At 38.3% G+C, this 21960-nt stretch overlaps 1 protein-coding gene across 1 annotated transcript in view; it reads right to left on the bottom strand.

Annotated features, from left to right (window-relative positions):
• Positions 1 to 21960, bottom strand: part of SEPTIN7 (septin 7) — an 80933-nt gene that overhangs the window by 24221 nt on the left and 34752 nt on the right. Inside the window, 1 exon segment of the mRNA XM_050915881.1 lies at positions 4259 to 4365. Coding sequence (XP_050771838.1) covers positions 4259 to 4365 — 107 coding nt within the window.

The raw sequence follows: 21960 nt of genomic DNA, 5'->3' as shown, positions 1-21960 counted from the left end.
AGAGAAATTTTATTGTACACAATCAATGCCAGAACTCAAGATAGTAATCCCCAGCCACACAGTCAACTCAGCCAAGAGTCAGCCAAGAGCACACAGGAGATTAACTTCTGATTCCTCGCATTCTTTTTGCTATCTTGCATATAGTAACCACAAAGCCCTCCTATAACCAAGCTCTCTGCAAGTATAAGAAACCCATAACACTTTCAAAATACTAGAGATGATAATGTTAAGAGCTGTACTCTTGCCAAGTGCTACAAGGTATCAGCTTTATTCTCCAGCACAAAAATTCCCAGCAAGAACCATTAAATTATTAAGCACTCACAGTGGAATGCTTTTACAAAAGAAGCAATTATAAAACATTATCTTGAACTTGTGTTTATAACAAAGGAAAAGGAAGGTCAGGAGATACTCAGAAATGCCATGCCAAACATTTTTCCCAATTCTGTATGCTTGCAAAACGTAAGTGTGGCTGAATTTGTGAAGTCACCTTCTGACAAATGGCCTGCAGTAACTGAATCTCTGCAGACAGTGCTAATATCTTACTGGGTGACAAGGATTTAAATTTATTCTTACTTTTCATAAATTCATGTAGGTATCTTGCTATCAGAGCAGGGTTTTCAAAAACCTACAGAACAAGAAACATTAGTTGATCAAATTAAACGTCCTATGCTTGTGTTGTGGACAATCAGACCATAGCCACCATATATTGTAAGCAGTAGAGACTACTGGTAAGAGAGTAGGTGAAGAACCTGCCATAAAAGCCTCTGTAAAGTTGCATTTTTCTAACCTAAATGGATGTGTCCATACATGGTCAAAGGCACAGAAAGCAGCAACATCTGGAAAAGATCCAGAAAATCACTGTAAACTAGTGTCATTCATAGTTAAGCATCCAACTGCATCCTATCATCTGATTTACAAGTATTCCCAAGGGATTCATGGAAAACATTAGTTCAAGTCTTGGAATTTAAAACTTTTTAATAAAAGTCTCCTCCAAACAGCCATTTTCCCATGCACTCCAGTCAACTGGGTCACACAGGTCTCCTTGGCAGTTGTTATACAGCATTCATGATGTGATCCTTGTTACAGCTCGACTACTTTTAATGGATTAAAGCCTTTACCATACTCCATTTAAGATAGTCAAATCATGATCAGAGAAAACATATTTCATACCCCATCATTTCTGAAGAAGTTTCCTTTTAGTTCATCTGACATCAAATCACTATTAACTGTTTTTCTGTGTTTTCTATGAAATTAATACTAAGGACCTGCCCCACAAAACAATTTCAAACCACAATTGTTTAAGCCCGAACCACAGTTTGTATTTATCTACATGAGACTCTCTTACACAATTCCTGATCAATAAGTTATTCCCACCATATAAGAGCAGGTGATTATTACCACCAAGATTTTAGGATGCTTTGGTGGTCTGTCTCATCTCTACCCTACAAAACCTTCGACATCTTCAACTTAGAAAAGTTTACGCTAGCAAAGAGTACAAATCCCATGGATCCAAATGGCAGCTCCCACTGTTAATTCTTTGATTTAGGATTTGACTGGAATCACCTCCACATCATACACATAGTTGCTAGCACACATAATTTTCAAGGTTGTAGGGGGAAACAATTTTATCCTCACTTAGATATTGACACTGAAATAAGACAGTTTCAGTTTCCTTCTTAAAGTGCTATGCTTACTGATTTTTCATTCATCACAACTGAAAGCAAAGCAATGTTGCACAAGTATACTCAAACAAAAAAATACTCATTAGATAAAGTAAGCAAAAGTTTCTAAGGGGGAAGGTGGTCTTTAAATATATTTAATTCCAATCATATTATTTGCTAAGTCATGACAGACTCCAATTCACTACTGAAAATAGTTTTGGCTAGCTCTCGGCCACCCTCAGGCTTTAGCCCACACAGTGGAAGTAGGAAAAAATGCAATGGCTTTTCAGCCAGGGCTGTGTTCAAGCCTTTTCCCCGCCTCCCCCACCCCAGCTTTACATGCCTTTAAAAAAAAAAAAAAAAAAAAAAAAAAAAAAAAAAAATCAAGTGAAGCTTTCTGAAAAGTATGGGTTTTTTTTTCTTCAGCCAGTAAATTAACAAAAATCAAACCACCTCTGAAGAACTCAAAAGGTCAGGATGAACAGATCATCTAATCTTGCCACCTAACAGATGAAAGTACTTAACTCAGATTCCAGAAGCTCCACACACACAGTTTTAGTTTAATTTTTCTTACACTGATTCACCTTTAGCCAGGGGGAGACTGAGTTATCTTTGACAGATGTCTTGTTATTTTTTCTGTTAGTTTGTGTGTAAATTCTTCCTATGAGTTTTCCCAATTTAAAAAAAACCTTCCAATGACAGGGAATCCAACCCACCGTTAAGTTATTTAAACTATAATTCAGTGAACATAACCTGAATTGGTTTAGCTTCTGCTAAACCAATGTGTGATCAACAGTAAAGAAAACATACCATGTCTCTCTCCCAATAAAAAAAAAGTCACCCTTCTACTTAGTTTTCCAACAGTCACTGATTATTTCATTAATAAGTATATTATACCAGAGCTTAACTACTTGCACACCTTTTCCATCCCACTTAACATCTCTTTGAAACAGGTACATAAATTCAACCCTTCTGTCTTGGTTTCAGCTGGGATAGAGGGGAGTGGCTGCATGGTGCTTAGCTGCTGGCTGGGGTTAAACCACAACACCTTCTAATTCAAATAATGGTCTAATGCCCCTGCTAACAAGCTTTTAAGTCCATTTTGTCAGAGTCACTATGGTTTTACATTAAACTGATAAAATAGCCTAACAGACATGACCAAAGCTTAAAAAAAATAAATATATTGTTAATCAAACTCAGGATGTTCAAAAGCTTTCTTCCAAATTAAAAAATTGATATTCTGCAACAAATGCATTTTGTATTAGTATTCAAGACTAATGTTGAGCTAACTGACAAGCAATGTCATTTAACCTTCTTAGTGTGAGCATAACTAACTTTTTCCTGGCCCTGTGGTAATTATTCAGTGTTCTGAGATTGGATTAAAAAAAAGCCTTACCCAAAACCCCAAACAAAAACAAACCAAAAGCCCCACAAAACAGTACAGTTAGTGGATCATAGCATTGGAGCACAGTTATTCAATTCCATTGAATAAAAAAAGCATTCAATTTTACAGCTTCTGTTTAGCACCTTGCGCACCCTCCCAACTCAGCACAAGGCTTAATCACTTTATGACAACTCTAATTGCACAATCACTTCAGCCACAGCTGAGGTGGTCTGAGACAGTCATTTTGCAGCTGGAGGAACTCTGCTGGACAACAGCAGCAATGGTGAGCACCCCCAGTCCTCATTTGCACAAAGTTAGATTATCACAAGCTACCTTCACCAAAATCTTAAACAAGTGTCTGACATGCATCAAGAGAGATGAACAGAGCTCATGCATCTTTATTCAGCTGCTCAGCTGTGGAGGCAGAAAATACCCCACTGAAACGTAATGATTTCCTAAACTACCCACAACATTATTTAATTATTTCTTAGTATTAGGTTGTGGGGCTTTTTTAATAACCTTTTTATAATACAAAAAGCATGCTCCTTTTCTTGAGAGAAAATATAATTGATCAGTAGCAAACTATGACACAAAACAAATTGATCAACTTCAGTTTTCCAGTCTTGGACTAAATATTTCAGTCGTATCATGCACTTGCAGGAACAACTTCTTCGCCTATGTAAATCCAGTGCTTAAAGTCAGCCAGGTTCACCCTAGTCCCTGATACGTTTCAGTGTAACAACTTACAATATGTAAAAAATGTACCACAAAGGATACAGGCTGCAGAAGATTGGTGGATACTTTTATACCTTAGTCCTTACACTTATGTCAAATCCTTTAACACAGTTTCTAAAAGTCTGCCTTAAACAGCCAGGTGTTTTAGTGCACTTTACTTGATAATAAAACATTCCATTTCCAAACAGGACTGCATCCGTATGAGGCTTCTAAAGTACAGGCAGCACACAAAGTACTTCAAGGCCCCCACACTTCAACAGGCTGCAAGTTTCAGAACCTGGAAGTTTTGTACAGCCAAGGTGCACTGAAAGACACACTGAATATTTCTTTAGTCGTTCACATCATGGCTAAACTTACTTGAAATATAGGTGCTTATGTGATAACTGTATCACCTTACGTTACTAAATTGTGAGTTACATCATTCAAGCTGCAGTTTTTTCCCCATCATTCAAGCTGCAGTTTTTTCCCCCAGACATACCTGTACAGTCTTTTTAATTCTGTGTGAAGGACCTGGATACTCTGGGGAATACAATTCTGTTAAGAATAATGAGTTGATTAATGTTGATTTTCCCAGTCCAGATTCACCTGGAAGAAAACAGAACAGTTTCAGTAAAACCAGGAGTATCACACCAAGTACAAACATTCAGATCTACATTTCAAATACTCTTGAAACGTAGTACCTGAAAACATGCACTGCACTCTAAGGCTTTGAGAATCTATCCTCTTTTCCAATTTCAAGGAAAGCCCTGTAAATCCAGCTGCCGCTGTTGGATTCTATAGACATTCATTTTTCTGATCACATTAAGTACTGAATGCATTTAGCACCTCTCCATTGCTCCCATTACAACACACAAAGATGATATTACCCCACATTAAATTTTATAAACAAGCTATCTTCCTAGTATGACTTCCTATCATAATGCCAAAGCAGACTAAGCTATCTCCTTTATTTCAAGTATTATTTGAGAGTCTTACTGTCGGGGGGGGAGAGAGGGGGGGGAAGAGAAAGATTGAGATTAGTTTGGTCTAACTACTAAAGCCACAAGAGCTAAAATGAAGTTTCAGAACTATGTGGTTTGCCTGGGAATTTTGTTGTTGTTGGGGCAGGGACGGGGGATTGGATTTTGTTTGTTTTTTTGGCAATTTGTTCATGAGCAACAATAAGTCAGCCTTGCTAAAGAATCTGGAGACACTACTGCCACGACAATCCAAGCAAATACAGTTACAATTCCCACAGCAAAGATTACCCTCCATTTACAGCTCTACAGAGACAGGAGTAAGAAGTTCAGATCAACTACTTATTGCAGTATTTAAAAAGAAAAGTCTTTTGCTCAGTTTTCTATTGTAAAGAAACTACTTCAACAGAATTCACACTGGCATGAGAACTAAGGAAAAAAGTATACGAAAATGATGCTTTCTGTTTAAGTTTTCATATGTAGTGCTGTTAGTACGTTGACCTAAACAGAAACAGTCAAAGAACAGAAATTTGCTCTTAAGCTAACAAATTTGGGTGCAAACTACTGGTGACATACTTTCACTGAGGGAGGAGAATGAGCTGCGCTGCCCCCACACTTTGAAAAGAAAAAACCTAACCAGTTAATCCTCCCCATCCCCAAACAAATACTCGTTGATTTAAAGACAAAACTCAGAAAGCTTCACAACTTGTCTTGAGATAAACGTCCTGGGTTAGTGCAAGTAACTGAGAGTTACAAAACAGAAAGTAGTTACGAACCTCAGCAGACAAGACCTTGTCTCCACTGTAATAGCTGTCTCGATTTCATACACAAGCTAGCTTATACACATCAGCCATCTCGATTACAATGGTGTAGCTCAAAGTCTCTGCAGTACCAAACAGAGCAATCTGATTAGCTATACTGTAAACGGATTAGCAGCTGATGAAACATTGCAACCAGAGCTCCTGCAGGCTGGCTACGTTATTAGTAGTGCTTGTTCTTCAAACCCCACCCTGTCCGACAGATGAGCTAAGCCATGCTGCAAGCAGGGTCTGGCTACAGCTGGGAAGATGGGCTGCGGCAGCCAAGGAACAAGGAGATACTCAAGTTATAACCTCAAGATAGCAGTGCTGGGAACACTAACCCCAACACAACAGCTATATGCGAGCCAGAAGGGACAGGCTTGCTGACAAGCATTTCATCACTACCACTGCAGATTTTGCCTTTTTCTGTGGTCAGATGCATTAGACATTTCAGAACTATGCAGTAAATACAGCGCCTAAAAGTATCTGGTTAAGGGATGAATGTCTTCTACTCTGCACTTGCAAGATCTTTAGGGCAGGGTCACCTGCAGCTGAGAGGCTTCCCTACCAAGTCTGCAATAGAAAGAAGCTTCTGAAAAGCACAGCTTTCCAACCTCAGAGCTGCAGCCAGTTTGAAGCTTAACCTTCTCCATCTCACAACTCTGCTCAAGATGGACGTATCATTCCAGTTAAACTGAAGAGTTTTTAATCCACCCTACTGAATCCCTCAAGAGGAGGGCTCCTACTTTGCAATGTACAATTCACATTCTTTCAACAAACATTGCTTTTTTAGTTCACCATAATCTTGCAAAAGGCTCTCTACTGCACTATTGAAGAAAGATTTGTGTATCAGATTCTACTTCATATACAAAAAGGGTTGTCCCATCTTCTCCCTTCTATTAGGGTTATTGCTTGTCTTAACATGCTACAGAATTTAAAGTGGAAAACACTCAAAACAAACAATTCTCCCGAAAAATCACAGTGCTTGTCAAGTTGCCATTGAAATTGAACATATGGAAATAAGATTTTCAGCTTTGAAAGAATGCGATGGAAAACCAGCAGCTCTCCCTAGATGGTTCCTGCAGCTGTGGCATTCCATACCAAGTGGTTCCTGAACCACTGAAGCATTACATCCTAATAGATTTGAGGCTTGTTTCCCCCCCCCTTACAATAGCAAGGATAAGAAGGCAGTTTCGAGCTGAAATTAGTGAAAAGACAAGTACGCTAAGGATATTTACACACCACCTTGGTTCTCAAATGTGCCCCAGCCTCCTAGATGCCCATACCCATGCTAACTTTAATCACGCAGTGCAGATTATAACAGTTTAGACTGCTTAACTGCTACCAGTAATTGAGGTATTACATGTAAGAGTTTGCATCAATACACCAGTCCTGGATGCAGTTCTGCCTTAGACCATGTAACAGTCAACACTTATGATGGTAGTAAAAGGCTATAATATCAAATAAAACAATTACACTGAAACTGTAGGTAAAAACCATAACTGGAACATTCAATATTATACTATGGGGAGTCACGTGGCTTCCACTGTAATCAAACAGGAATTTCTCTGCTGACTACAGGGGAAGCAGAATTAAAGAAACCAAGTGTATTTGAACAATTCTAGCAGCTTTTTAGGGCACATGAAGATATTCTGATCTTAGCTAGAAATATGGTAAGAAAAACACCAAAACAACAACAAAAAAAACCAAACCACAAAACAAAACAAAAAAATCCAATCAACCCCAAACAAAACCCTCTGTTCTTCCCATGTAGAACCTTGCTCAACCCAAATTCACCTGAAAGGATTCCCTACCCGAAAGGCTGGGAATGCAGCATCCAAGGCTGCAACGTGCTACGAATACAACAAACAGAACACAAGAAAACAGGGAAAACAAGTGGAATTTACTTTGCCTTAACATGAAAGAAAAAAAAAAAAAAAGACATCCCAAATACCATGCATCTTCCCACTCTCAGTAAGCATTTCTGGTGAGGTTTTGCCCTTTCACCATTACATGAAGTGGCATAAGGACGCAACGTAATAGAACCATTTCAGCAGTAATAACTTCCAATCACTCAATGCATCATGATGCAGTTAGATCTAGCTGCCTAATTTAGAGTGATTTTTAGAAATATCCTGTGTCTTCTGTTTTCAGCATGAAATGTTTTGTTTCAAAAAGAAAAGAAAAAAATTATTTGACTTTGCAGGATAATCCTGAATCCAAGAGTTTAACTATTTTTGGTATCCAGCTACTGCTTTTACCTTGCCCTCACTCTCCCACTAAATGTTTCATATACACTTCAAGTTCTTCTGAACAAATACATGGTTCTTTTTCTTCATTATTTTGTGTCTCGTGTTTATCAGCAAATTAGTGTTTCAAAATTTCAATATTTTCTCAAGCTATTTTTCCTCTATAGTCACTTTCAAATACATGAAGCTGGCCACTCTTGTTGGTAGAAATAAGCACGTACTTTTACTAACATACTCCTGTCAGACCTGCAAAGGACAGAATCTTTTCTCAGCCCTTACAGGACTAGCAAAAGTTCCAACTCTTCTCAAGTCTATGAATTTCTAAATGGCTGTACAAATATTGGAGCTTTTCTTATACACTTGGGTTAACAATTACCTGTCGACAATTAGCATCTTTATACACATGGCCCATGGCACATCATTTAAAATTAACCTTGGATAGCAAAATTTCTTCTTGTGTGAACAAAACACTGATCAAGTATTTCCCTTTTTCTCTACACAGATGAGGGACTAACTGTAACAAGAGAAGGGAGACAGAAAAAAAAAAAAAAAAACAAAAAAACCAACAACCCCACCACATTCAGCTTTTTCTCTTATATCTCAAACACATTTTAGGTGGTCAGAAGAGACCACCGGCAACCACTGGAATGGTTTGCAAACCATGGTAAATAGTCTCCAGAATAATATTAAATCAGATAAGTACAGAGAATTAACAATTAAAAAACTGGAAGAATGAAGTATAATCCATGGGAATGGGGGGAAAGCAGTGCTCCAGAGATGAAAAATAAAATAAGTAAGTAACTTAGGTTGTTCTCAACGGAGCTACACAAATCTTTCACCTTCATTTCCAAATCACTCCCTGTAAACAAACCAGAAATGCTAATCTGTGACAACCAGTTAGAAAAATCTACTTGCAGCCAAGTTGCCAGTGTTCAATACATGGGTTTTTTCAGTTCAACTTCTATCCATCAGCTCTTTTCATGACTTTATTACTACAAAGAAACTTAAACTGCAAGCATCTCCTCCCTATGATAATAGAAGTGAATTGTTATCCTTAAATCTTAATGATGCTGCTTTTTTCACGGTTCATTGTTGTGGCACGTTGAGAATGTGGCATACTTCCAACCTCCTCCAACTTTTCAGCCTCCGCCATCCTTACTCAAATACATACAACAGAAATGGACAAGCAGTCCAGTCCAACCCAGCTTCCAGCTTTATATGTAACTCCTACTGGAGACTGCTATTTTCTCATTCATATATTACATCTCCTGGTAATGCATCACACTACATCATCTAGCTACAACATCACTCTGAAAATCCAGGATCAGTTTTCTACTATATTTTTAGGATCTTGTTTTCTAAAATCCAAGCCCTGAACTTAAAAGCATGACTTACCTTCTTAGATTTATGACCTCATGTGAGAGTTCATTAAAGATATCAAGTGATCAAGATCACTAACCAATATTGAACATTCTCAGTGCACTCTCTGCTTGTTGTATTTCCTACCTCTTCATTAAATAAGAAGAAATTACTCTTGCAGAAACCACCAGAAGTTTTTCTATTCTTCACTAACAATTACTTGGCTATCTACCAGTCAAACAGTATTTCATGCTCATGCCCTGTGACAGTCAACTGCACCGCTGGGAACGTGACCACATGTGCTATCTGTACTTAGGAATTTCAAGTTGCTTTCCCAAGCTCCAAGTGGGAGTACAAGACTGCCTAGGAACCACCCACCTACAAGGAAAACACTTCTGGTGATCACAGCATCGTAAACCAAGACTTCAGTTAAATTACTCAAAGAAGTATGCTTCATGTATTGTCACCAAGAAGGTGACCCAGTCTCCATCGCTGTATCTATTAACTGAGAATGGTAAGAACTGCAGATTCAGAAGGTGCATTAACTGCTAACAACTCTGGTGGGCGAGAGAAGGTAACTCATCCCATTGGGGCTTGTAGCTTATTAGAGACAAACCACCAACACCTAATGTCCCAGGGTAAAGGAGTTTTCTACAAATTGCACAATTTTTTTCAAAGCTTCTGCTGCATTCTAAGTAGAAGTCTGTATTTAGAATTACTTGATACAAACAGTCAAACACAAGCTGCAGTTGCTTTACTGCTTTATCGGAATGAAGATATCCAACAACACATTTCTTCTCTGATGTGAGGGGGCATAGATTTTTAGTGCATTTGATAGCCCCAGTTATTACAAAGGGATCAAATTCAACAGAAAAATGCTGTACTTCTCCACAACTTACATATACAGGAATGTTTACATCAAAGCATATTTTATTTTTAGCAGGTGAGCCAGTTTTTTCATGGAATTTTTTCCATTTTATAAATTCTAATTATTGTCACAGTTTTTGCTTAAAATATAATCCCATCAGTTTGATGCTGGTGACTCAGAGGGGTAAAAAGCTTGTCAGAAGACATAAAAAAATAACGCACTTTATCTTCTTTCATCCTCGTACAATCCACAGTTTATATGCACGACAGCACCTGCAGCTTTAAGCAAATGTGCAATGGCTTTGATGGCACTGTAACACACAGTTTTTTGCTTTTATACAGAAGGGAAGCCACATGAATAATCAAATAGCCTGAATTACATTGAATGGTATGATGGAACTGTCCTCTTGCCGAGGGGGAATGATGCTCTGCCATGTCATTATAGATGACCACAAAAACAGAGACTACAAGATGCTTTTAAGTCTGATTTTAGAAGCTTTCGTAAAGGCTAGTTCCTGTCTTCAGTGTTCTACAAAATACGAACCAACATCTCGATAAACATACAAGAACATTGAAATGAAACCCATCAGGAGGAGGGGTGGGAGCAGCACCGTGCTACTCAGCTGCTCCCACATACCTACAGTTCCATGTAGGACGGTGTCATGTGAAATCTTGCAAAAAGTTCAACTTTGTATTTTATAGACATTTATAAAGGAAAGCAAGCCAAAGCTCCACCATTTCACAACTTGAATTTGGAGCATAAATTACGGAATTAACATCTGTTAGAGCCACAAAGCTGATCCTAGCAAAACAGAGTAACAGGGAAGTCTACCAGTGGTAAATTCACTTTTGCCTATCAGCAACTGCATCAACAGCAACAAAATTTCAGCATTCAGGATACAGTAAGACAATTTAATCAACTTTCTTAGAGCAAAATTTAAAGTGCAATAACTGAGGACAGACTCTTGGCATATGGTTCTTGTCACAGATGCCATTTAAATAATTCAGAAAAGCCATTAAAAGCAGGGAAGGGAACTACTTCAGAAGGATATTGCAACAGATTCTAGATAGCGTTTTTCAAGTACTATTATTTCCCCCCAAAGCAGAAGCAGTTCTAGCTTTCTACAACTGACAGATTAAAACTGCCATGAAACAATGGCTTAACTTCACTGGTGAGCTTTTGGCTGCTGCCAAAAGAAATGGTCCCCTACTCCCAGCCCACCACTTGCACTGGAATTCATAATGCAGCATGGTGAGGCAAGAAGCAAACCAGGGCATTAGGGGCTTGAGGATGGGAAAATGACAGAAAAACAACACCAGGCAGATGAGGTAAGTCAAATCTACAGGTTTCCGAAAAGAGGGGAGGGCAAATGTAAAAATCTGCATTTAAAACTAGACCTCTTCTCTTCAACAAAAACAACCACCAACAATTCACAAGTCAAAGAATCTGTGGCACTCCATCAAGTCACATTTGCTCTAATTACGTATACAGGCTTTGCTCCTGATAAATAGCATGTCTGCAAAGTAGCCATTTAAAATGGGATATGTTACTTAATTAAACATGAGGCAAAGGAAGCAAGTTTTCAGCATTTTAAAAAAAGTTCTAGTCTAGTAAAACCAAGGAACCGAAATCACAAGTTTGTCTTCATTTTTAGTTCTTCAACACGACTGCAGATGAAAAACACACCTCACGGCATTGGTCCACCCATATCTAGTACCAACAACAGCTGAAATGTGACAACCTGGGCTTCAGCATCCAAGCTTGCACGGAATTACAAGTATGCAATTAGCGGCTGTGGCCCAGGCTTGCCAAAGCTTACCTTGCTTTGTTTTCTATATCAGCTAAAGAGAAACCCCTATGTGTGATCAAGCTGTAGTCATACTGCAATGCAGTTTCAGGGACGTTACAAGCAACACGAAGTTGTCAAAACTGACCTACATGGAAAATCTGAATGCACAAGCTATCTGTGAAGTAACTGGGTTAAGGGATTCAACTGGAAATGACAGAAGCTGCAGGGCTCCAGGACAACAAATCTTCTATGGTTAAACCTCATAACCAACACATACCTTGAATTTTCACAGGCTTTGACAAAGCCAAAATAAAGAGCCTTCACAAGAGAAGAAAAAACCCATATTGCTTCAAAATGAAAGCAAGAGGAACAAAAACAGTTGTGAAAGATGCTAAAGAAGGATGCTGTCTTTAGGCTAAGAAAGCATACATCTGAGACCACCACTGCTTGGTCTGGAAGAATTATGCGCCTAGAGAAAGTGCAAAGCTGGACTTACTCTCTGGAGACATATACAGTGACAAATATAATTTATTAAATTCCTCAATTATATGAATTAAAACAAAAGAGAAAGATGATAGGAACGTGAAATTTGTCAACTATACATTACTATTGACAACTAATTGTACAGCATTTCCAGTACATTAATTTCTAACATTTGCCTACTCAAGAATGAAAGGTATATTAATCAACAGATCACAGATTAATTAGTCACAGTAGGATTTTTTCATTACCCAGGCAGAAATAAAACCCACACAGCTATCTACATGCTGATGAGAAAATAACAAGAGTGACTGGGTTTACTTAATCTTTAAGACTAAAATACTTGGTACAGATACAGGGTCAACACCTTAAAGACAGCATAGCTTGCATTACTCGCATTCTACTTAAGAACAGGAAGTATTACAGATCAACTTGAGCAAAAGGAGAGAAAGGTGAAGCACATTAAGAAGGATGTTACTCAAAAAACCACCCAGCTGACACATCTAAGGCATGAATATCACAGAAAATTTCAAAAGGACAAAAAAGAAAATTATTTTTATTTACATGGAAACTAATGAGACTACAGAACTCTACAAAGAGCACCTAGATTGACTTACTCAACACTGCATCAGCTCTTGCCTTGAAAATTTACGCATGAACACAATAAAAACTACTGGAAGTAAGTGTTGAGTGCTCTCAAAATATCCCAGGTGGGACATTCTGCTATTAAGCCTATCCACAAAAATCTGTCAGAGGACTGAACTTAGAAGATTTCTAGTGCTAGTCAAAATTTCTTTCAACACCTTATACCTTGTCTCTTGATGCCTTCTCTCCTTAATGTCTTTGGAAGCACTTGTTACTGCAGGCAGCACAAGGGAAACTATGTTAGGATAAGACACAACCGGCAGAAGTAGCAAGAGAAGGATACAGATAGCTTGACAGAATTCTGCAAATTTACCCCAGTGATATTATTTTGGGGGCAATAGGGAATGAAAAGTTAGGGCAATACCATTTGCAAGTTAGGATAATTCTGCTTTTCAGTATTTGGTCTAGTGTTAGTCAAACAAGGAGCAAAAAGATCGCAGAGATGTGCTCTGCTGGATACACTGCTGCCACTTCTAAGCAACCCTGGCAAAATACACAAATTTGATACCTCAGTTACTTGGGGGTGGTTACATGCTTTTGTTTCCATAACACAGCTTCCACTGTAGCTGTAAAAATAGGTATTTTATCTCTAACAAAGGCTGAGGTAGGTTGGAATAAGCTTGTGTTGTCAAGACTACATCCTTTTTAATATGCTGAGAACTGTTTTGCTCAAGTGCTAAGCCATTGCTTCCAAATTGCTGCCACCACTCTTTAGTTTTCTAATGACTACTCAGAGGAAAACTGAGCCACTTATGTAGCCAACAACAGAAGCATACATTTACAAAGCGGAAAGGAAAACGGATAGGTCTGATAAAGTGATATCCTAAAACCTGTCTAGTCTGCTTGCTATGTTTTGCAGTGGATGAGCATGAAGGACAGACATGGGAGGTGGACCAGGGCTCCTTCTGGAATTCCTGCCAGCTAGGGAGGACAGCCCAGAGCCAAGGACACAGAATCGGGTAAGTCACAGGCTTGTCCGTTACAGAAGGTGAGGATGATATACAATGAGTTTAGGCAAAAAAAATACAAAACATAATTCTTAAAATATTTTCTCACATAAATTCTTAAATCATTCAGTCCAATGCAATGTAAAAAAAAAAAATACTGACTTGGCAAATTAGTGAAAATCTGACATCCTCTTTTCTCTCTCAACGTCTGCTGAGTTGTCAGCTATTGGTTTCTGCTATACCTGGCACTGATGTAGCAGAAAAGTAGTGAATAAATAGTTGCCAATAGTCAGTTTCCTCTAAATTAGCAACTTTGTATATATTCCACATTTTTGTCAGCAGCCTATGCCTCCAAGACCTAAAAAATAAAGAGATCTTGCAATTTCTCCTCCACTACAGTGTAATGGTATCCCTTTAAATTAGCCCTTTTAATACAAAATCTCACCTCATCTCCTATTTCAATATTTAAGCTACTCTAAGGCTCTGAGTTTCACTGTGGATTTTAAAGTTACTTGCTTTTGTAGGGCTAGCAGCACATAAAATATTCTAGTAATTTCTACATTCCCTAAATTAGAATATGAGGATACCACCTTTGCAGTACTATGGATTTTCATTTCATCTGAACTTCAAAACCTGAATTGAAAAAGTGTCATGTTGCTCTCCCACAGCAAAAAGCTTCCCACTCCTCGTGTGCCATCTCTAAGAATTTGCTTGAGTAATTGTCAGATTCCTATTCAAGTTTGTTGTTGAAAGTGGTATATCACATACTTGTTCATACTGAAATAGTAATTCTACTGAGACTTTATAAAAAAAATTAAGAAAAGCTTCAGTGATGCATGAAAGTCCAAATAAGATACATCTGATTAACATGTAGTTAATTATTTACAGTTTAACATATGTGAATGCTCCCCATTTAATAAAAACTTGGGAAATCATTTGAAAATACATACAAATAAGATTTCTGTACCCCACAGATGTTTCATTTGAAACACACATCCTAAACAACTGATTTAAAGCCAAGACTGTATGCTAAATGATGTGTCATATACAAAACTTTAAATTGTTCTTTTTAAAATGAGGAACAAAGACTTGCCTTCATCCTACACCACATTGTGCAGCTGCAACAACCACTGCTTCAAAAAAGCGTCAACTCAAAAGCACGTTGCCAAAGCGTAGAGTTATGCATCCATTAACATCAGCTGATCTGACACAAGACTTCAGCTGAGCAGTGCCACAGGTTGTGCTCTTCCCCTGAGCTCTCAAAAGTTTCAGGCGCATACAGAATCCACAAAATACAATTTTTAAACATTTACCTAGGAATATTTTTCAATCGCATCCTACAAGACTGACTTGTGCATAGCTTCATTTAGTATTTTTAGTATGAAAGTATCCATAGGATAAGCTGCTTTTCCAACTATAGAAGTCTTAAAATTCTTCAAGGAAAAATATCTCAGACATAAACATAGATCCTTCATTACAACCACCACAGTATAGTCAGTAATTATAATGCTGAAGATTTTTAGCCAAAAGCAAGATTGGATTTCAATCCAATCGAGGCTCATTTTGACAAGTTTCTGAAACAAATACCTAATCACTGTCATATCAACCAGTACTGCCACGAAAAAAAAAAAAAAAATCAAATCCCAGCCTCCATGCCACCCCTTCTTTGTGCTGACACAAGATTTTTCTTTTGCCATGCTGCAAACAGACTGAAGACTAACCTTCCTTGCAGCTCCCAGAAAACTCTCCAGCTGGATTCACACACTAATCCAATTTGGGCCAAGTGCTATTAGTTCTTTCAGCAGCAGCACAGACTTAGTCCAGGTTAAAATCTGAACTTCAGCCTAGAGGAACAGCTGCTATTGTTGGATCACAGTTTTTCCTAATTAAACCAGAATGACACTTCATAAATGCCACTAAGGCCAGTATGCCTCTTCAAGTACTTAAAAATGATGGAGAATCATTTCCGTACTCTTATTTACGCAACTGACACCCTCTACATCAACCAAACTTTCCCATCCAAGCATCTTCAAAAGGTTGTCCACTATATTAAGAAACAGTGTGAAAAGGGAATTCCAGAATCTGTAAAAAAACCAGAGGACTCAGTAAAAAAGAAAAAGCTCTACAGAAAAACTAGTCGAAAAAAGGCTGACCACATATGGAATGCACAGTTTAATTTTTTCCCCTTCACTTTGTTCTGTTTTTCATTAAGCAAGAAAACCCTTCAAGTTTTTGGGTGGTTTCTTTTTTTTTTTTTTTTCTTCTTTCTTTTTCTCTCAACAAAAAGTACTAAAGTCTAATTTTCCTAAGAGTCACCGTAACTTGGTTTGGAAAAGAAGCTGACAAGCGCACAATACTGAAATGAAAATACTCATTTAAATTTTACAGTTTTTAAAGATGTGCGATTACTGAAAAGCTAGAAAACATGAGAAAAACACAAACCTTTGAAATAAACAAATCCTATAGTGACTCCAGTGCCACATCAAAAAAAGTGGTTTTCTGTACAGTGTTTTATCCATTAACATCTGTGACGCTAATCGTCCTTGCCATGTTCCAATGGGAAACCTCTCAAAGGAAGCAGAGATCTTGGAGACAGCAGCTCTAGTTATTTTCCACTGGTAACTTTATGCTGGTCACATTACAGATCTACCAACATTAAAATGATCGAAGAAGGACTAGAAAAAGACAGTTTGCCATATCAGATTGGTCGGTGGAAAAAGAGCTGTGTCAAAGAAATCCACTGGTATCAATATGGAAAAAAAAGCAGCCAGATGAGGTAAAGAACTGCAAAACAGAGCCATGGCTAAGGCAGTGACTGCCAAGGAATTTGCATTGATTCTAATATTTTTAAAAAAGGAAGATGCAAGTCTGGATTCTTCCTAGCTGTTTCCAAATGCTATTGCTAAAATAGGTCATTGTGTAGTACAACATCCTTGGGGGGGAGGAAGGTGGAGGGAACAGGATGGACACGACAACGACACACACGACACTTCAAAAATATGCAGGCAGCCCAAATCTGTTCTGCTTCTGAACAAAACTTCTCAACAGTGAAGCACTTCAGCCACACAGACTAATCAGAGAGAAAGCAAGGAGAGAGTCCTAAATCCGAGTATCATACTGGGAAAGCAGTACTAGTCACCCCAGCATCCAATTATACTGGAGTGAAACAGTGCTACAGAAAAATCAATCAGAAAGCTATGGAAAATGGTTTTAGGCAAGATTCAGACTTCAGCAAAAATCTCTGCTGCACTGAGCTGTGTTACAGTGTACATCAATAAGCCTCTGCTCTCCCAAGAATATTCCTTCCAAAACAACCACAACAAACTTCCTCTTTACAGTATGCGTTTCAGGTTAACTGCTTTTTACAGTTTGATCTAAATTCATCTATACTGTAAAATAAAGATCAAGGTTGTCACTACCACCCTTCCAAAACATCATCTTTCCTTCCAAATTTCCATGAAGGTTTTTTTTCCCCGCTCCCCACTCATCTCTAATAATGCTTCATTTGAATTATAGGCCTAAATTGCTCCAGAGATAATTCAGGTACTGAAATGACCAACAGACTTATTCATAATTGGACATAACTTGCTACTTTTACCACCAGAGTACATTTCACAACATCCTCCACCCCCTCAACTGGAGATGCAGCACTGCAATCTCTGTCAGGATGCTGTATTTTTCCTTCTCTACTAGCTAACTTCCGAAGTACTGGAAAAGGAGCATCCTCCTGCTTCTAGCTCCCTGCAAAAAGAATGAGATGCATACTCTTGTCTCCTCTTAGATTTAAGGGCTTCCCTTCTCCCCATCATGACCATGAGCTGTGTCTTTTCTGCTGCTTAAAACAATCCTGAAGGACTGGACATAAAGTTAGCCTATTTCTAAAACACACCTAGCTATGATTCTGAAAGGAGTCATTTAAAGTATATTCAATAAAGATTTAAGTTGAAACACTTCTTTAAAAATAAAGTATTTCAACCAGCCACTCCTGAAGTCCTTCTACCAGGCCTACCGAAGGTATTTCAGCAAAAAGCATATGCCAAGGTTGGGGTTGTCTGGCGGGGGGGGGGGGGGGGGGGGGGGGGGGGGGGGGGGGGGGGGGGGGGGGGGGGGGGGGGGCGCGCGCACAGGGGCGGGGGCAGTGGGCGCGGTGTTTTTTAATTTGAAAGGCTTCATTGCAATGATTAAAAGGGCTAGTTACCATGAGTGAGGGAGACCAGATAAAGTGACCTTGATGGCTTCTTCCAGTCCTAAAGTATGGAATTTTTTAAAATTATTTATTTAAATATAAATAGCCCATAAAGAGCTACATTAAGATCTTTAAAGTGATTGGACAACAGTAATGTCTGCAGCACAGGAAGAAATATAAAGGTCATTTTCAGCTATAGTGCCTCTGACAGCAGATACAAGATCCTCTTTAGCATTAAATTTGTTATTTCAAATTAAGTCAGATTTGCTCAAAGCTACAATGATTTCACAGCATTTGTATAGAAGCACAAAAAAACATTGGTTACATCTTTATTACCGACTAGATTTTAAAGAGATTTCACTGGTTTCTTTTTGCTGTTAGGATGAATTTCCTGATCTTAAAGTTCATTACATCTATTGGCCTTTACTCAGCAAACGTTTGGAAGCCACTCAAGTCTACTACAGACATACGATACCTACGTTCCTGTGTGCCTCTACATGCTTAACTGACCATCTTTAAATGTCACAAATGGGAATAAACGGGGGAGGGGAGGGGGGGGATCACTAAAACCCCACCATCCATCAAAGAGGAAACAGAACTATCTGCTAATTTCCTCATTAGGAAAAGCAAACACAGCAAGCCCACTGCAGATCCTCAAGTGCTACCTGTCTATGCTGAAGACCTCAACATCTATGGAATTAAGATGAATAAGCTTGAAGCTTTTACCGCTAACAAGTCTGCAACAGTTGACAAAGCAATCTATCGGTAAAAAGCAGTCAGAACTACTCTGGCTAATTCAATTTAACTTGAAATGTTTAAGTTACAGCTTACAGCCTGCATGTTAGATATGTCATGTGCTTTTATGGATTCTCAGAGTTTCTACACACAAAAAACCCCAGACTTCTAAAACTAGCTACTAGACACTTTGCTTCTTTTTCTCCTTTTAAAGAATTCAGCATCACTTCACAAAAAATGTGAACTACTTTCTACACAGAAGAAAAGCCAAACACAGCAAAATTTGCATAAAAAGTTGTACTACAGGAACTAATTAAGACTTGACTACACCTAAGGCCACATTCACACTTTTACTGGAACAACAGTTATGCTCAAAAAAATTGTCTTCATTTGTAACCAGTTAATACAGGCTTAATTGCAAGTATATACTTACAAAAACGTTTATAAATTTTATGCATTATTATCATACAAGTTGTTCCATAACTGGCAGAACCAAGTTTGGTTTTCTAGACACCAGTGGCCATCACTTCCTACCAGTGCAGGTTCCTCTTTCAGCCCTCTTGCCTCTCTGTCTTCCTGAAAAGCATCCTCTGTAAGCCTCAAGGCAGACAGACTGAATGCTAATTAGCAAATGGACCCTATTAGATGTAATCCTAGAACGAATCTTCTGATTTAGTATTTTTTCTGAAAGAAATCGAGTTCACATGCTGCCAGACTGCCCCATGATGTGAATGAAAGCCCACTAAATGGGAACAACTGGGAGATTCACTTCAAAAATGGAATTAAGGTCAGAGCTAAAATTCCCTTGTAGATGCAACAATCTAGCACGCTGTTTCACCAGACCAGAAACACAAGTGAGACCTGCTAGCCAGTAACACTTGTGCTAACTTATCAGCCAACTACCACCAACTGTAGAATAGAAAAAGCTTATTTATATTGTCCCCCAGGGAGAGAAAGTCAAACAATCCTATAAAAATTTTGCTAAAACAACATCTATATAATTACATGACGTTTCTAGTCTTTGGCGCCTTTTGAAATTCTTCAAGAGGTCCCAGTGTCATCTGGTGAGGGGTGGTGGAATAAAAGGGAACTGACAACAGGCAGCATGATCACTTAGTCTTCCACCCGTAAGGAAGAACAAGTGTTCTGGTGCCAGATAAAAAGTATAGGGAAAAAACAGCACTGATACTTTACACAGACATCTGCAATCCTGAGTCAGGCTATAAAGGCACTAATTTTAAAATCTGAACGCAGAATACTTGCCCAGTCTCAAGGGGCTCTTTTGCATTACCACTGCTGGCCTTAGTTATCTGAAAGGTTTTTCCTAGATAAACTATCCAATTATAGGGATATAATTTATATTCAATCCAGAAAGGAAACAAACTTCCCTTCTCCTCTGTTCCTCAAAACTTAAGGGTCTGTCTTCCCATGCCCAGGGATAGGAGTGAGGAAGTAAGCTTTTATTCAAGCAAGAGAGGAACACACCCAAAACAGTTTTTTCCTTATATTATATTTCATATACATCTGTATGAATGCTTTTGGACTCCAGCTTCCTTACCTAGAGCCTTGGTGTTGGTCTGCTTACTCCCTCTCCCTTCAAGCACAGAAGCATTGTTTCCTTTACAGCAGAGCAGTACTTTCTTGCCCTTATCCCCTCAGACTACCTAAAGCAGCCCCCATTGAGTCAAGAGCCACTTTCACCGACCCCACCAAAACACAGTGGTCATTTGCCAACCAAGGCAGCAGGATTCATGCAGAATAGCAGAGATGGTCCCCCTTCCAGAGTCAAAGCTGAAAATTACAATAATGTTGGTGTCTTGGAAGTGGAATACAATTGTTGGGAGCAACCAGTTGACTTCACTATCAAACAGGGACTAGAAATTAGTTCTCTTAACCTTCTACTCAGGAATCCCGCCCAAGAAAACAAACCTGAAATAGCCTATGTAAAGCCATGCAATTTTTGCAACCACACTCCTACTCACAGAGATTTCATAACCTCCTGAATACATTTTATTTACAGTTCTAACATTAGTCCATTGACCCAGGCAGCAACAAGCTGCAGAATATGGTTAGACTATTTTGAGTAGTATTTTGGCAAGTATATATGAAAGTCTTACAAGAAAATGAATTGAGCACCTTTGGATCACAGGGGAGGAAACTTAATGCAATCTCTGTCCTCACAGTTCTGTAAATGAAGGATGGCACAGTATGTAGCAAACATACTCCTACCTGGAATGTGTTATTATGCACCAGATCTCATAAGACTTCATAAAAAACAACATATTTGAGAACCTTTTTGCATGCAAGCTTTATGTAAAACTAAAATCACTATTACTGAAAAACAAAACCAAAAAACCCCACACCACTGCAGATTTAAAGTTGTCCTTATCTTTTTCACTCACTTCTTTCTAAAAGCACTATTGGACCCAAAGCATACATAAAATACTATCTTAGAACTTCAGTGCATTTAACTGAGAAGGATCAACATTAAACAACTACTACATTTCATATACCCTCAAACAAAAAGTGCCAAGAAAAACATGCATGTAACAAGACAGAAAGCTCTATTAATTCATCCTGTTCATAGCATACACAAACAATGCTTAGTTTTGATTTATGACCAATGCTAACTACTAATTAGCAGGCTTAGAACCGAGATACTAAGAAGCCTGTTCTGAAAGGCAAGCTAGAGTAGTTTCGACAAGCTTGAGTAGCTAAATTATCAACATAGTACAAGTCATAGTCACTATGCATAAACTCAAATATGGCCAACAGGGAATATATACATGGTAAAAACAAAACAAAACAAAAACCAAACAACCCCACCAAAACCCCCACTTCACCTTTCAAAAACAGCAGTACCCAACAGCTTATACACACAAATAAAAAACGTAAAAATTTACTGCATTTTAGCAAAACTTATACTTTGTTGGGAACTTTTTTATATATATAAAATATTCAAAGTTTTCTTTGCTACTTTTCAAGACTCTTACAAAACCAGCCAAAACACAGAACCATAATTTCCATATCCAGGTTTTGTTTATGAAACAACATAAAATCTGTATTCCTATACTGAAGGTCTCTATAACTAGCTTAGAGTGAAATGAAATGTCTCAAAATAGGTGAAGAAGGCAAAGAGCTTAGGAATAGCTTCCATGTGTTCTTT

Source organism: Gymnogyps californianus, chromosome 2, assembly GCF_018139145.2.
Source record: "Gymnogyps californianus isolate 813 chromosome 2, ASM1813914v2, whole genome shotgun sequence".
Lineage (NCBI taxonomy): Eukaryota > Metazoa > Chordata > Aves > Accipitriformes > Cathartidae > Gymnogyps > Gymnogyps californianus.
This window is presented reverse-complemented; position numbering and strand designations above follow the sequence as displayed.